General features: G+C 37.4%; 3 protein-coding genes across 9 annotated transcripts; 2 read left to right on the forward strand and 1 right to left on the reverse strand.

Moving 5' to 3' along the window:
* Positions 1–1,485: 1,485 nt before the first annotated feature.
* sst6 (somatostatin 6) lies at positions 1,486–2,760 on the forward strand. Of its 2 annotated transcripts, none has more exons than XM_057319804.1 (3): positions 1,486–1,610; positions 1,913–2,094; positions 2,248–2,760. In XM_057319804.1, the coding sequence occupies exons 2-3, from the start codon at positions 1,948–1,950 to the stop codon at positions 2,449–2,451; spliced, it is 351 nt and encodes a 116-aa protein (XP_057175787.1). In that variant the 5' UTR covers positions 1,486–1,610; positions 1,913–1,947; the 3' UTR covers positions 2,452–2,760. The 2 variants fall into 2 exon arrangements, with proteins under 2 accessions (XP_057175787.1, XP_057175788.1); XM_057319805.1 differs by having other exon boundaries at positions 1,501–1,577.
* A 2,320-nt stretch (positions 2,761–5,080) lies between these two features.
* On the reverse strand, positions 5,081–9,022 carry tardbpa (TAR DNA binding protein a). 6 transcript variants are annotated; one of them, XR_008961643.1, is made up of 7 exons: positions 8,362–9,022; positions 8,084–8,247; positions 7,861–8,001; positions 7,429–7,599; positions 7,263–7,347; positions 6,310–6,456; positions 5,081–5,600 (listed from the first exon to the last, which is right to left on the reverse strand). XR_008961643.1 is itself a non-coding variant. In XM_057319855.1 (5 exons), the coding sequence occupies exons 1-5, from the start codon at positions 8,600–8,602 to the stop codon at positions 6,871–6,873; spliced, it is 1,194 nt and encodes a 397-aa protein (XP_057175838.1). In that variant the 5' UTR covers positions 8,603–9,022; the 3' UTR covers positions 5,607–6,870. The 6 variants fall into 6 exon arrangements, 3 of the variants coding, with proteins under 3 accessions (XP_057175838.1, XP_057175837.1, XP_057175836.1); XR_008961642.1 differs by having other exon boundaries at positions 7,263–7,343; positions 7,425–7,614; XR_008961641.1 differs by having other exon boundaries at positions 7,429–7,614; positions 8,362–9,021.
* Positions 9,023–10,421: 1,399 nt separating this feature from the next.
* lg21h1orf127 (linkage group 21 C1orf127 homolog) lies at positions 10,422–14,138 on the forward strand. Its single transcript, XM_057319852.1, has 10 exons — positions 10,422–10,513; positions 10,596–10,697; positions 11,291–11,415; positions 11,510–11,653; positions 11,743–11,781; positions 11,863–12,000; positions 12,314–12,398; positions 12,483–12,679; positions 12,877–13,000; positions 13,099–14,138. The coding sequence occupies exons 1-10, from the start codon at positions 10,507–10,509 to the stop codon at positions 13,209–13,211; spliced, it is 1,074 nt and encodes a 357-aa protein (XP_057175835.1). The 5' UTR covers positions 10,422–10,506; the 3' UTR covers positions 13,212–14,138.
* Positions 14,139–14,358: the final 220 nt, after the last annotated feature.

Genomic DNA, 14,358 nt, shown 5'->3' on the forward strand with positions numbered 1-14,358 from the left:
ACACTAGATATGTTGTTTATTTGTATGGGCATCTAATTTGTCACCAGTAGATGGCAGAGGTTTTCTGAGGTATGAGGTATTTGTTAGCAATGAGCATAAATAGGTTATAATCGTTGTTTTTAATGATTATATTTATACTATATTAACTGTATGTTAGTTTGTAAAAAATCTAAAATTAACATTTCATCATGAAAAGCAAAAATAAAAAATGACTTGCGTCATGTATAACCTTCATGACTTGTATCTGTAAAACAACATGTTCTGTAAATGCTCAAAATAAAACAATATGAATACAAAAAAAACACCATAAATGGTGTCATGTGACTTGTGTGCATGTTCTGAAGCCACGGCTTCACAGCATGTAAATGTTAATTATGTATATTTAACTTGAAATATCAGAATCAGAATCAGAATATGTTTTAAACACAACTGTACTTTTTAAATCCATTTATTAGAGTGCACAATATCCATGTTTAATTTTTAATGAACACAAAAGTTCAGTTCAGTATTCAAGATCTTTATTATAATGTAATTTGATATGAAATTTAGTGTTGACAAGAAGATGGGGTAGAAGAGCAACAAAGCAAAAATTACAAAGACAATGAAACATAAAATAATATGCAATAAAGAAAACAGGAAAATAAAGAATAAAAAACACATACTAATGATAAACAATTCACAATAGCAAAAGTTTACAGTATCAGTAGAGAATACAGTATACTGTAAATGGACAGTTAAATTATTCTGCACTTGTATGTATTTACAATAATTAATCCCCAAATATAATAGGTGAGCAGAGAAAAGGATTCGTATATATGCATAACAAATGAGTTCATCCCTTCATAAAGTTATTTTAACTGACCCAGCATGTGACAGACTTATTCATATTCTTCTAGTTTATATTTACATAGTTCTGCTTGCTTACAAAACTAATTAAACTTAAAAGATGAGTGTGTTACTCGTAAACATCTTTGTTGTTTCTTTAAAATAATTCAAGAATTGCATACTTGAGTGCCTTTCATTGTCTAATTGTTCTACTACTGTACGTATTGTATGTCATAGATGCAGTGTCTAAAGTACTACAACATCTGAGCGATCAATATTTTAAAAGGGGTATTTTATTTTTTTTAAATCTCAACATTTATAAACTCTAGTAAAATGCAAACATCTATGCTCATGGTCCCTGTAGCCGATTAGTCTTTGTCTCATCACAGCATCTATTGTTAATGGATGATGTTTTCAAAGCTGCTTCCTACAGAGTAACTGTTTGAGATAGTGGGTGTAAATACACCCAAGGCTCCATGACTCCTCAGGAAAAGCACATCTCAGTAATTAAAAGCCACTTCACTTCATGTTTTTAATGAGTTTTAATGCAGAATAGAAGATGATTATAATAGCATCCAAGTGGTGCTGAGTCATCATGGCGAACGGGGCGAGTGGACAGGAAGTAGACACCCTCTTTTGATCCGTCTGCTGTTTAATTATGCATAGGCTGTTTTCTGAGGGAGAGGGGAGGAGTCAGGATACTGACGTCCCGTACCGAGCTGCTGCAGTTTACTCTGACAAATACCAACACTGTAAGATCGGCACCTCCTTTAAAGCGGATGTGTGTATGTATATTCTCAAGCATGTTTCGTTTCTATGCATGTCTTATGTCTTATATTACTCAGATTTGAGAGAATTTCTATATGAGGTATATCGTGGGGTGGGGGTTACGGAAGCAATACACTTAATACTGCAATACTTTACTGTTATAATGAATAAGTGGATTGGATAATAAATGTGTATAAGTTTACAAGTGACCTTTTTCAAAACCTTGAAATAATGGTGTCATGCTGTCCTTAGAATTAACAAAATGTTCATTGACAATTAGTTTAGTTTTCCTAATGGCCTTCCTCCTCTCCTGCGTCAGTATCTTATTTTAGGACGCTTCTATAAAACCTGAGAATGGGAGCTGGATGGGATCTTAGTTCGGCTACAGACAGAAGCGTGTTCATCATGCGGGTTCTGCTGGCTCTGTTTCCTCTGCTTCTCATGGTCTGGAACAGCACTGAAGCATTACCTGTACAGGACAAGCTATCACACACCAATGAGGTAAATCTGGATTATGGCCCACTTTGTTATGCATCTATGTGATCATATTTGAAGATATGCTGCGGTGTTGTAATACTGAAAATGCTGTAAAGAATCAATGAGAGTGATCTAATACTCAAGCTTACCGGACTTACGAAGTGTCTCATCATCTAGGTTCTGACTGAAGACCAGAAGGACCTGCTGAAGAAGATGATGACTGATATGGAAGAGCTGAACCTCACTGATAAAGAACTAAAAGATCTTGATCCTGATCTTGTGAATGGTACACTGGAAGAGCGGTCTACTTTTGAAAAGACGGAGCCTAAAGATAAATCACCATGTAAGCTCTTCTTCTGGAAAACCTTTTCCTCATGTTAACATATAAAACAGATGATATAATGTGCCTGTTCAATCTACAATCCTGCCTTAACAGTTAACCGATATCTAATAACTACTCGTAATGAAATGAAGTGTATTCCCAGGCATGTGCAGTTTTTGTGTTGTAATGTGGCAAATCTGTATAACTGTTGAAAGAAATGATGTATCTTTAACCAGTTACTGCTTGAACAAATCCTCAAATATTGTGGCCTTTTTGCATGTACACTTTAATACTGTTTGACATCCAGACAAAGGTAATAAAAGTTCTCTAAATCTCCACATGCCAAATGTGAGTTGGCTAATTCTTTAGACAAAACTTTAACTTTTAATGTGCTTTACATTTTTTTTTAGCTTAATACTATACTGTACTATCATGCGTGAGATTTATCAGAAAAGGAACATTTACATTTACGCATTTGGTAGACGCTTTAATCCAAATAAAGCGATTTACATTGCAGTATACGACACATTTGTTTCGGAGTATGTGCAATCCCTGGGATCGAACCCATGACCTTTGACATTGCTAGCGGCAGTCTCTAACCACTGAGTTACAGGAAAGCTATTTTATGGAATATGCAATTTAGGAATTTCATGTTTGCACAGAGAAAAGTGTTGCAACGCAACTTGAAGGTAGGCTAAGTGCAGATGTCAAGGTTGGGGTTGCTGGAAACTTCTATGAACGGTATTTTTGTCGCAGTTTTTAAATTTACTGCGCATCCGAGCTCAGTAAACTACACCTGCTGGTACTGTTTCCTAACATAAATGCGAAGCATGACAGAGCTCCTGTTTTCTTTAGGATTTCGACCGATATAGTCATACTCCGTTATGATGTGGTGCCCACATCATTTGTTAGACACAAGAAGCAATGACGATTGATGATAATATTTGGTACTCTCCAGGAAGTCATTTGAGAGTCGTTAAGTACGACTGAGATGAAATAGAGTATAGGCCTAATCATTTTTCGCTTTGCGTGAGGTGGCAAGGATTTTGTGACAGAGGTTTTGGCACCACCTAAAGGTCAATAAAAGGATGGCAAAACCTCAGTAAGTACCCAGCCCGGAAAACGGCAGGTGGGAGGAGTTGACGCCACTAACTTCAAGTGGGAGGATCTTAGGCCGCAAGTAGGCTGGCAGGAGGTAGAGACAGTAATGAAAACACTATTAAAAATGACATTTTCATCGTAGTTTAAAGTTTTGTTTTATCACATTTTGTCAAAATGAATCAAATGGATATACAATAAAACGAAACGAAATGTTTTTTTTATGAGCAAAGCACGTTTTAGTCCACCGAAAGTTCAATGCAACGTAAAGTTACGGCCAGCATGGCATAATAAAGTTTCAACAAATAAACATCAGCAACGCAAATGTCTTTACAGTGATATAAAAATAATAATTATGCATATTCTTGTATTTTTCAGAAACAACAATTTCTCTAAACTACCGCGAGCACTGCCGTTTCTATTTATGTTACCAATTATTAAAATGATCATTCACTGCTGTTCTGACATTTTGTGCTATCATCCGATTGTGCTGCCTTTTCACGTGAGTTGGGTTTAGGGTTTGGGGAGGGGTCTTGTATTTTTTATACTTGTAAAACACAAAATAATCCGCCACCAACTGTTGTATGTGGATATTGATATTTGTCCAGCATGGGGCAGTAACGCATGTGTATGGGGCGTTGTAAAAAGTCTGAAGCTGATGGGTCCTAAATAAAGTAACTGTCGAGAATTATGGTCTTCTCTAGGTCTTTTTCTTAGTATCTCAAGATACTACACCAACTGTGGATCATGAACCAATACTACAACACACGACATTAAATAAACCAAAATCAAAATCCTCTGGAGGTTTGTACAGCCCACTTGCTGCTGAAGTCCCACACACTTGCGACAGACCATCAGTAGCCAGTAAGAATTTTGAACAATCCAGTAATGTCATAGAATAAACTTGAAAACATGTAGAGGTTTTGTTTATGACAGACCTTATTTCGTGCAATTTACCAAAAACCTAAAAAAAATCAGACTTTGGAGCGATGGAACCGGAAGTCCCTAAATGCCAACTCGCTTCCGGGTTTTGCATATAAAAATACGTCATCTCTGAGCCTCCCTATTCGTTATATTAAACAAGATATGTAGTTTTTGCTATAACATTTACACAACAAGGTTACAGTTCTTGTCATTACTTATCTACAGTTGTCAGCACTAAGTAGCAATAAACAATAATTTCTACATAATGTTAATCCTAGTTTCGACCTTTACTGATCAAATGACTAATCTGTTTACTTTAGTTATTGCATATGAATTGAAAATAAACAATTGTCTCGCCACAAAGAGTAATAAATGTTGTTGACATGTTTTGCTCATTGTTAGCTAATGCATGAACCAGTGTTAAAAAATAGAACATTAAGGTAAAGTGCTAGATATGTTTAATAACAAACCCTTTGAATTTGCCAGATGTGAAATTAAGATAGGGTTGTGTTGTATTTTCACATAACATGGCACAAATAACAGTGTTCGGAATTATACTAAAGACAGTACGTTTTTTCACATTTTAAAAGACTAGAAAGTTTTGAAAAGTGTTAAGTTTACAATTACAAAACCTCTCATATAAAAATAAAAACAGAGAGATGAAAGTCCTCTGTGTATGTTTATTAAGTATTTTGAAAAATGGAAATCCTGCCAGTGATTCAAGTCACAACAGTGTCGTGAAAAAATATGCATTTTAACTATCAATAAACTATATTTACAGTAAAACCCACAATGGGACACACTTAGAAGCAATAAAGTTGAAAAGCAAGATCACTGCACTTTCGTGCACAAAACAGTTTGGAAAACACAAACATGGAAATGGGACTGAAACAATGCTGATTCATGAACACATTATCTCTGCATTAGATCGCATTGTATACTGTCTGTAGTCATGCACTGCAGCCAATTGGAAATTGTCCATTTTAATTTTAAACAAGGATTCCAGGGAAATCTCTTTACGGTGAAGTGCCGAAGTCCCTTTTCAGGTTTAAGGCATACAGCAGCGTCTCCACAGATGTACCGTGGTGAGTCCACCAACACTACATCAACTTCAGTCTTCAGCTCTCCCATTATTGACTTCACTCAGGGTTCTGAGGTAAACCTGGGCCAGCCGAGTCCAACGTCCCTATACATGCGAATTAAATAAGCGTTTGCAATTCCATTAATATCTTAAAGCAAATAAGCCACTATCAAATAACTAGTCAAATCATTTGTTTTATTTCAGTTCCCTTTGATTCACAAAACATATAAAAAGCATTCGAAACACGTAACAAAAGCAACCTCTTCTGTAGGCATTCATCATCAATACACCACCCCAGTTAAGCCACTCAGAGCTCACGCTCGCCCTCATTCACCACCCACTCCCAGAGCCCCGCCCACAGACAGCATCACATCACCTTCACACGTACAAGTTGAATAACAGCAAGAAACAACACACACCATACACAGCATTCACATCAAATTATATAGCAAGAACACAAATACTTAGATCACTTAAACATTCCACTACGTAGATATTTTGGGGTTATTTTTTATGCACCTCTAAATATGAGAAAAGTTGGAAGAGAGACAGAACAGGAGGGACGGAAGAATGTAAATGAATGTCCTCGTGATGATCCTACAGAAAACACTCGTTGCCTCCGTTCACACTCGTACACACAGGTCCAAGTTCTCACAGTCTCGCAGTTCCAAGTTCTCTCTCTCTCTCTCTCAGCCTGTTCGCTCATTCAGTCTCTCATTCTGGGCCCACCAACAATCCATCACCATCTCACTCAGCTCTCAAAAAGCGGACAGATTTCATCCATGAAAAAGGGGAGGAAAAAAACGACACCCACCGTCAAACACAGTATATGCAGAGTGACGCTGTGCTCTTTGATGGCAAAGCATTTACACATGGGAGGAGGGGAACTGATACTGTGATTGCTCGAACATTGCGGCCAACGAGGGGCTTCTTCCCGGGAAATTGGAAAAGAGGTGATGAACTGTAGAAGAGATTTATGAAGGCTTGACCATCAAAAACTTTGAGGAAAAAAACGGCAGAGAACACAACTCAAATTTCTTTTCAACTGGAGCATCTTTACATGTATGTGAGAGGGCACTGAAATGGTACGAGATGCTCATGCGTGTTTCAGATATGTGGGCATTTTGAAATAATGCTTAACACAAAATAAATTATATCCATGAGGAAAAAAATATCATAGTGTTTTCATCACTTCTAACAATTTCAACCACTCTAAACAAATTTAAGACCAATCGTTACATATATACGAACATTCAGTTTTACAAAAAAAATCAAAGGCAAATATTTTCGGGACATAATATCCGACTAAACTTTCTGATCTCAAAATACTTACCATATTATCTAGATATTGGTGATACCCAACTCAAATCTCTCTCTACATTCCCCAGCTTGACTTTGTCTCCATACTAGATCCAAAACCGGAGTTGAACCCACCGCTCGAGCCCGAATTGGTGCCCGCCCCCCACCCGAGACCAGCTGAGCTGCTGGCGTTGTAGTTATTGCTGCTTGCGTTGTAACTCGGATTCTGATCTCTACTACCACTGTTCTGCGCACTAGGGTTTGTGCCAGGGGCGGCTGTCTGATTCTGTTGACCCGCCAGCATTCCCATCATTCCCCAGCTATTCTGGAGGGCCGCCTGAGCGGCTGCCATCATGGCCGGATTCAGGCTAAGGGTCCCAAAATTCACATTGCTGTTAGGACTGCGATTACTGCCAAAGCCCTGCCCCCCATACCCCGCAAACCGCCCACGATCCATCATTTGCCTACTATTATTGTGCTTTGGCTCAGCGTTGGAGATGTGCACGCTGGTTCCTTTAATGATCAGGTCCTCACCACACAAGGACTGGGCTACCTGGAGGAATATAACAAGCTATTAGTACGTTGAGGAGTGAAGGAAGACATTTAGGTTAAGAAGAAAACCTTGGAAACTAACCTGATCATCGGCAAAGGTAACGAAGGCAAAAGCTCGGAAAGGTTTGGGGATGAATACATCTGTGACTTCGCCGTACTGCATAAAGAACTGTCTGAGCTCATCGGCGCTCATGTCCTCAGTGCAGCGGCCCACAAACACTTTCCGGCTTCTCATAGGCTCATCTGGCCCAGCCTGTTCCAGGAAATACTAGATCATTTAATAGAAAACAGAGTCTACTCATGCAACGTTCACCAGGACAAGGTCATCACAACATATACAAGCTTTGAAATGGAACATGTATATATGTTTATGTTTATATGTAAATTGAAATCGATATGTAAAGTGTACATTAATATGTAAATTGAAATCAAAACCATCAGCTTATTTTTTCTTATTCCTTAGACAAAACACACTGCGATACAATTTACTGTGGCTGTGTTATATGTAACATACCTTTGAATTAGGGAGTTTGCAGTCACACCATCTTCCATCGATCATATGCCGCTGGGTCATGACTTTTACTTGCGTTTCATAGTCTGTAAATCTTACAAAGCCAAATCCTTTGGAATTTCCTGTTTTGGCATCTCTCTTCACCTGAAAGGACAGGTATATCTCAGCACCACAGCTATCAATATAAATGCAAAAGTACAAGTAAATTCAGTTTGTTGATACTAACCTGCACCATGATAACCTCGCCAAAGGTACTGAAGTAATCTTTAAGATCTTGCTCGGATGTTTTCCATGGCAAACCCAGAACGATCAGGTCTGATGTTTTCTGCACACCTCTCTTGATCTTCACAGCAGAAGCGGCATCCATTTCATCCATCTTCCTCTTGTTATCTAAAAATGCATGGATTAAATGATGTTAGTATATATATATATATATATATATATGTGTGTGTGTGTGTGTATGATACAAAGGTCTATTTTGTGTGGAATGTATCACACATTTACCTTTTGGATAGTTGACCACGTATACCAGGTTGCCCCAGTCTGCCTCTGGGGCGTGCAGAATCCCCTCCACTAGTCGGACTCCTCTCATACACTGAGACACCGGGCTTCGGTACCGAAGGCCACATGCACCGGGAAACTGTGCGGCGACCGTGGAAAGCAACACAGTGCCATCCTCCTCTGACGGGATCTCCATTGGTTCCTCATTTTCATCCTCCGCCACGCGAATGTAACACTCCGTCATGATTAAACTGTACACGCGCGAGCTAGGCTAACAGCTAATTCGGCTACAATACAATTAACAGTTACTTTTCGACTATCTGATTCAATCCAAAGTAAACACGAGCTTGGCTTGACCACAAATTGTTCGGTTACTAGTATGTTTTATCTGTTGTTTGCAAGTGACTATTGTCCGATAACGCGAGGTGCCATTAGCTAAACTAGGCTACTTGCTAACCGTGCGCACGCTCGCGTAATGAATGGCAGGTTACGTCGCACGCCGGTTCCCGCCAATTGTTCGTTTATTAAGCAGCCGTTCATCGGCTGTACCGGACGATTTACTGATCTCGATTAATGTGAATAATGTAAAGTAATAAAAACAAAGAAAACGCACACACGAGCTCATCCGATTGTTTTTCACCCCACAAACTTCTGATAAAATGGCCACCCAGATGCGTCACCGAGGGAATGACGTCACCGGGTTGGAAGGTTTCATGTGAGGATAGGCGTACTGTAAATGTAACGTGTTAATGAAAACAAAACAACATAAGATATTTTGGGGTTTGCTATGGAACGTGGTGATATTCTGTCGTGTCAGAATTTTTATAATGACAGGATGAGGGACGTGTATTTGAAATCTTGAGAGGATTAAATCATGTTAAATGTGTAAGGATCCACTGTAATGTTATGCTGAAACCCTGTTATTGTCACACCATACTTTACAGGTTCCTTACATCAGATCCACAAGACAAAAGCAATGTCAAAACAAAATAATTTAAAGACAAAGATCACAAATTTTATGAGTGTCAAAATGAGCTCTTATGGCGGAATGACAAAACTGCAAAATCACATGTAACTAAAGCAACCAAATATTTAGTTATTGTAATTATAATATCTGTAATAATTATATGGGTGTAAAAATGCACTTTTATCCAAAGCAACTTACAAAAATTGTTTTACAGAAAAACAATGAAGCATTTCATCTTAAGGAGACAATAATAGGCTATAAGAAGTGCTACAACAATTTAGAGACCACCATATATAGGAATAGTTCACCCAAAAATGTAAATTCTGTCATCATTTACTTACCGTCATACTTGTTTGACTTTCTTCTCCAGAACACAAAAGAAGATATTTTGAAGAAAGATATTGCATTGGTTTTGTGTCTTTACAATAGAAGTGAATAGTTACCCCCATTGTTCGGTTAACAACAATTTTTTAAATATCTTCTTTTGTGTTCTGCAGAAGAAAGAAAGTCACAAAGGTTTGAAATGACAAGACGGTGAGTAAATGATGACAGAATTTTCATTTTTAGGTGAACTATCACTAATTTTTATAATAGGCTGTCACACAAAGATGCATTTAGTAAGAAGCTCAAGACTGTCTTTGACCTGGCTCTTTAATTTAGTAATGTTATGTTATTACAATTAATAGAAACATACAGTAACAGGAGTTGACATAGTGCTTTGTTTGGTTTCTGTAATTCAGAATGAGTAAATAAACGTTATTGGTGTACAGGTGCAGGTACAGGTGTTGGTTTCCTCGCCTGTCAATGTGTTTTTCTATTACACCTGTCTGTGTCGTTTAATTTTATGGTATGAGGGTAAGCTTTGCTCTCACTCTCAGTTGTGATCCAAGTGACCAAACACAGCTGACTTTACCTGTATAAAAGCATGTGTATCACACTTCTGTCCTTAAACACCTTTGCTTTGAGTCATGGATCTAACAAGGATTTTACTTATTTCAATGTGAGCAGCTGTGTGCTAATAACACAATTTAAATGAAATGTGCATGCTTTGAATGTTATATTATCTAATATTATTAAAATATATCCATCCCTTTTGCTTCACTAGACACTTTATTTTACCTATATGGTGCAATGTTTTGCAACTTCAGAAGAGAGACTGGATTGGAAGTCCATCCGCAAGCATGGCAGGTAATACTTTGGAGAATGTTACTATGTAAGTACGAATAATAAATAGAGCTTATATGAACTAAAGTATTTTCTTTTTTCCTAGAAAGTGATGTGGAATGTTTCTCTGAGTATATGGAACTTTGGATCCATAGGATGAGAATTGAGGAGTTGAGGCTTTGGCTTTCTGGAATATTAAGGATTCAAGGTAAGATGTTTGGATATTATTGAGCTCGTATAAGAGGAGATAATCACTTTGTTTAGATCAGAGTGTCTTTTGGCAGTTAAAAATGCAATTCTATAGCATTAATGAACGGTTTAAACAATTTTATGAGGAACTATATACGTCGGAACCATGCGACAAGGCGGATATAGTAAGTTTTCTATCTGAATTAGGCATACCTACTATTAGTGAACAAGATAGAACGAATCTTGAAGAATCCATCTCAATAGTTGAGGTAGAACAAGCTATTAAATTAATGAAAAGTGGAAAAGCGCCAGGCCCTGACGGGTTTATAATTGAATTCTATAATAAATTTTCAAACCTTTCCTTTCATATTTTGAACAAAGATACACGATAAGTATTAGTGATATGCTCCCCATCTAGAACCCCGCCCTTACCCATATTATTATTATTATTATTTCTTTTCTTTTTTTGCTTGTAACATTTGTCCTTATGTACAAGATTATAATTTAAATTGATGTGATTGTTTTTCTTTTGTTGTTTTTTGGAAAATCAATAAAATAGAATTGTCTAAAAATGCAATTCTATGCGAGTCATATTTCTCCTGTTCTTTTCAGTGGCTCTGGTATCACTTGAAAATGTAAACCATCGGCTCTCTTCATGTGGGTTTAGTCTGCACAGAGATCTGGATAGGAACTATATCTTTAGGGTCATGTACAGCGGTTGTTTTGTCCTGTTAGAGGTTTGTTATTGAATTTGAAACATAATTACAACTTGCAATATTTTATCTTTTTACTGTGGGATGGTGTATACATTTGAATCATTTTGATTTTCAGCATGGTAACTATGTCATTGTACTAAACCTGCTGAAGAGAGTAAATCGTTTTGGAGGCAGGACTCAAACGTTTACGATGAAGTGTCCCGCTGTGCTATCACCTCCCAATAGAGTGTACATAAAGTGTGACACAGAATTCATTCAGGTAGGACGAACGCAGTAAATCCTCTCATTCAATTATTTTTGTAATATTGTTGGTTACCTTTTTTAATGTTTGTCCCTGTGTCCTTCTAGGTCACCAGAGAGATTCCAAAGGATAACTGGAATAATGAGGTAATCTCTAATAAATATGTTAATATGTGAAGTCATGAAGGAAATGAAGGCTAATATAGCTCATGTGATTCTTTTACGTAGCTGGACTGGTCTCTGGCTTTGAGAGGGAGTCTTGTGGTGGCTTTGGGGGACTCCAGTCTGATTCAAGTTAATGTTGAAATGCATAAACCAAATATAACAGTTCAAGGGAGGAGAGACACCATTTTAACTCCTGTGCAGGTATGATGATCGTCTCATGGCTATTGACCAATCAGCCTCCAGGAACAGTCTTGTCATATTTTTTGTGTATTATGTAATGGCAAATAATTCTAAGACATTAATTGTCTGCTGAAGTCTGCCGCCTGATGGTCTGTAAGCAAATAGCAAATTTTGGATGAAATAGAGATTTTTTATCTTGTCCTTTATTGAGCTAAATGGAAACGAGCTAGTTATAGATTTGCCTGAAAACCTTTTATTCAGTACATTATGTGTATCAAACAATGCAACAGCAAGTTTATCTGCTGTATGTAAGTCTATCATAAAAATGTTTTAGGTTTTCGATTCTGAGGTCCAATTCATCCCACTCACACTGGTCAGTGGTCAGTATGCCTACAGCATGGATGCAACCTGTCCAAATGGTTTGTATTAAAGTCTTTTGATAAGTCTTGATCTTTCCTATTCTGCTGTTGTTCAAATCCAACCCTCTTGTATGTGTCTTGCAGTAAATCAGTCCTCATCTAACAACACAGTGCTGCACATCTATAAACGGCACATGGGCCTGACCAAGAGAGGTGGATATGAGACTGAGAGCCTCTCCGTCAGCAGTGTGACTGTGAAACAGACAGACACATTCACCTGGTCAGAGACAACTGCTTTTGTGCAGCTTATCATTCCTACATCTCATATTCAACAGACAAAGGTTGGTACAGTATATAATATTATTGTATTCTATCTATTTAGATACATTTACCTCTGTGTTTTTTATATACACTTACCTTGTTATTTAGCAGTCTCATTTTGATGAGTTACAGCATCCTTTTTTTCTTTTTGTTCGTCTTTTCTTGACTTTCACATTAAAATAAGTAATTTTTTTCTTGTGGTTCTTCTCGGGTTCAGGAATGCATGTCTCAGGAGGGTGAAAAACTTCTGCAATTTTTCTACAAGATAGATGCTGTTCTTACCTTTAAAGAGACAAATCACAAAATGCACTGGACCTTGGAAAACACCTCACCATGCTCTGGTGAGTGTTTGGCTGAAATGGCAAATCAATGATTAAAGTCTTCTGTCTATCAGGTATTCATACAGCTAAAATATATGATTGTTTTTCACACATGTTAGCTACTGCCCTGGTGACAAAATCAAACCCACAAGGAGGTACTAACTTTCAAAGGGCCCAAAACAACACATTCTTCAGCGGACATCACAGACAAGCCGGACATTTCTTCCATTAAAGATTCTATTGCTTCCATACAAACACACACTACATCTATAACACCACAGACTATGTAACCTCTGTACCTATGAAACAAATTTGAATACCTCAGACTCACTGTACATCATATCTTATTTCACCATCAACATATATGAGAAAGAGAAATGTTTACAGTTACACCAAAAGCACAATAGACATGTCAGTTGTGATCTTTATCGGTTTTGCTTTATTAGAAAAGTGCTCTTTACATCTAAGACTGTCATGGTTCTGCCCCACCTTGTCTTGCTTTTCTTGACCTAGTGGCAGAACCATGATAGAACCTCTTGTTTTATGTGGAGAGAGTCATTTTGACCCTGTCGGCCTTCGATACTCTCTCCGGTCCTTGTCTGTGTCCCCGCCCTTTTGTATCCCTCGTTTTGACTGTTCATTAGTTCATGCCCCACACCTGTTCCGCTTTGATTTGTCCCTTTATTTAATGCCCCTGTGTTCTCTGTCTTGTGTCGGTTCATTGTACTCTGTCGTGTTTCATGTGGGTTAGTTCTTGTCCTGTTAAGTGTAGCCTAGTCTTTTGTTGTATGTAATAGATGTTATTTCTAGTTTAGTGTAGTAAGTCCTTGTTCTTGTTATATGTCATGTTTACAGTTTATTTTACCCCCACGTGGGTCTTTGTTTTGTATGTTTTGTTATTTATTAAAAGTCTAGTTTACCCCTTACCCTGTCTGCACTTGGGTCCTCTGTCTGTGATTCGTGACATAAGACTACATCAAAACTGAAATGAATGATTTACAGCATAAACAAACCGGTATGCAGTTTCACTATAGCTGACTCACTATTCATTTCATTACCCTGAAAGACAGAAAAATGCTTTAATTTAAGAGCTGCTTGACAAACAATTGCAGGTTAATACTTGGCTCAGTGTTTTTCTCAAGCATATTGTATAATAGCATCTGTAATCATTAATACTATATTATATCATTATTGTATAGTAAAAAGAAATGTAGAATAGCGGTATATAGATTTATGTAAAAATGATGGTATTTTATAAATATGAATGCCATGGGCTTATCCCTTCTAATAATAGCAATTGATAGATAATCTTACGGTTAAATTAAAATAGCCAGAAGAAATTGAGTTCTCAGTTTTGAAGTATCTAGTTTGTTTCAGAT

This window comes from Triplophysa rosa, linkage group LG21, assembly GCF_024868665.1.
Source record: "Triplophysa rosa linkage group LG21, Trosa_1v2, whole genome shotgun sequence".
In the NCBI taxonomy this organism is placed as follows: domain Eukaryota; kingdom Metazoa; phylum Chordata; class Actinopteri; order Cypriniformes; family Nemacheilidae; genus Triplophysa; species Triplophysa rosa.

Coding starts and splice junctions, on each gene's coding strand:
- lg21h1orf127 (XM_057319852.1), top strand. Junction 11,416..11,509: donor GTTGTTTTGTCCTGTTAGAG/GTTTGTTATTGA, acceptor TTTGATTTTCAG/CATGGTAACTATGTCATTGT. Junction 12,680..12,876: donor CTCATATTCAACAGACAAAG/GTTGGTACAGTA, acceptor TCTCGGGTTCAG/GAATGCATGTCTCAGGAGGG.
- tardbpa (XM_057319854.1), bottom strand. CDS start 8,602: ATGACGGAGTGTTACATTCGCGTGGCGGAGGATGAAAATGAGGAACCA. Junction 8,248..8,361: donor CGTGGTCAACTATCCAAAAG/GTAAATGTGTGA, acceptor ATGCATTTTTAG/ATAACAAGAGGAAGATGGAT. Junction 8,002..8,083: donor GCGAGGTTATCATGGTGCAG/GTTAGTATCAAC, acceptor CTGTCCTTTCAG/GTGAAGAGAGATGCCAAAAC.
- sst6 (XM_057319804.1), top strand. CDS start 1,948: ATGGGAGCTGGATGGGATCTTAGTTCGGCTACAGACAGAAGCGTGTTC. Junction 2,095..2,247: donor AGCTATCACACACCAATGAG/GTAAATCTGGAT, acceptor CTCATCATCTAG/GTTCTGACTGAAGACCAGAA.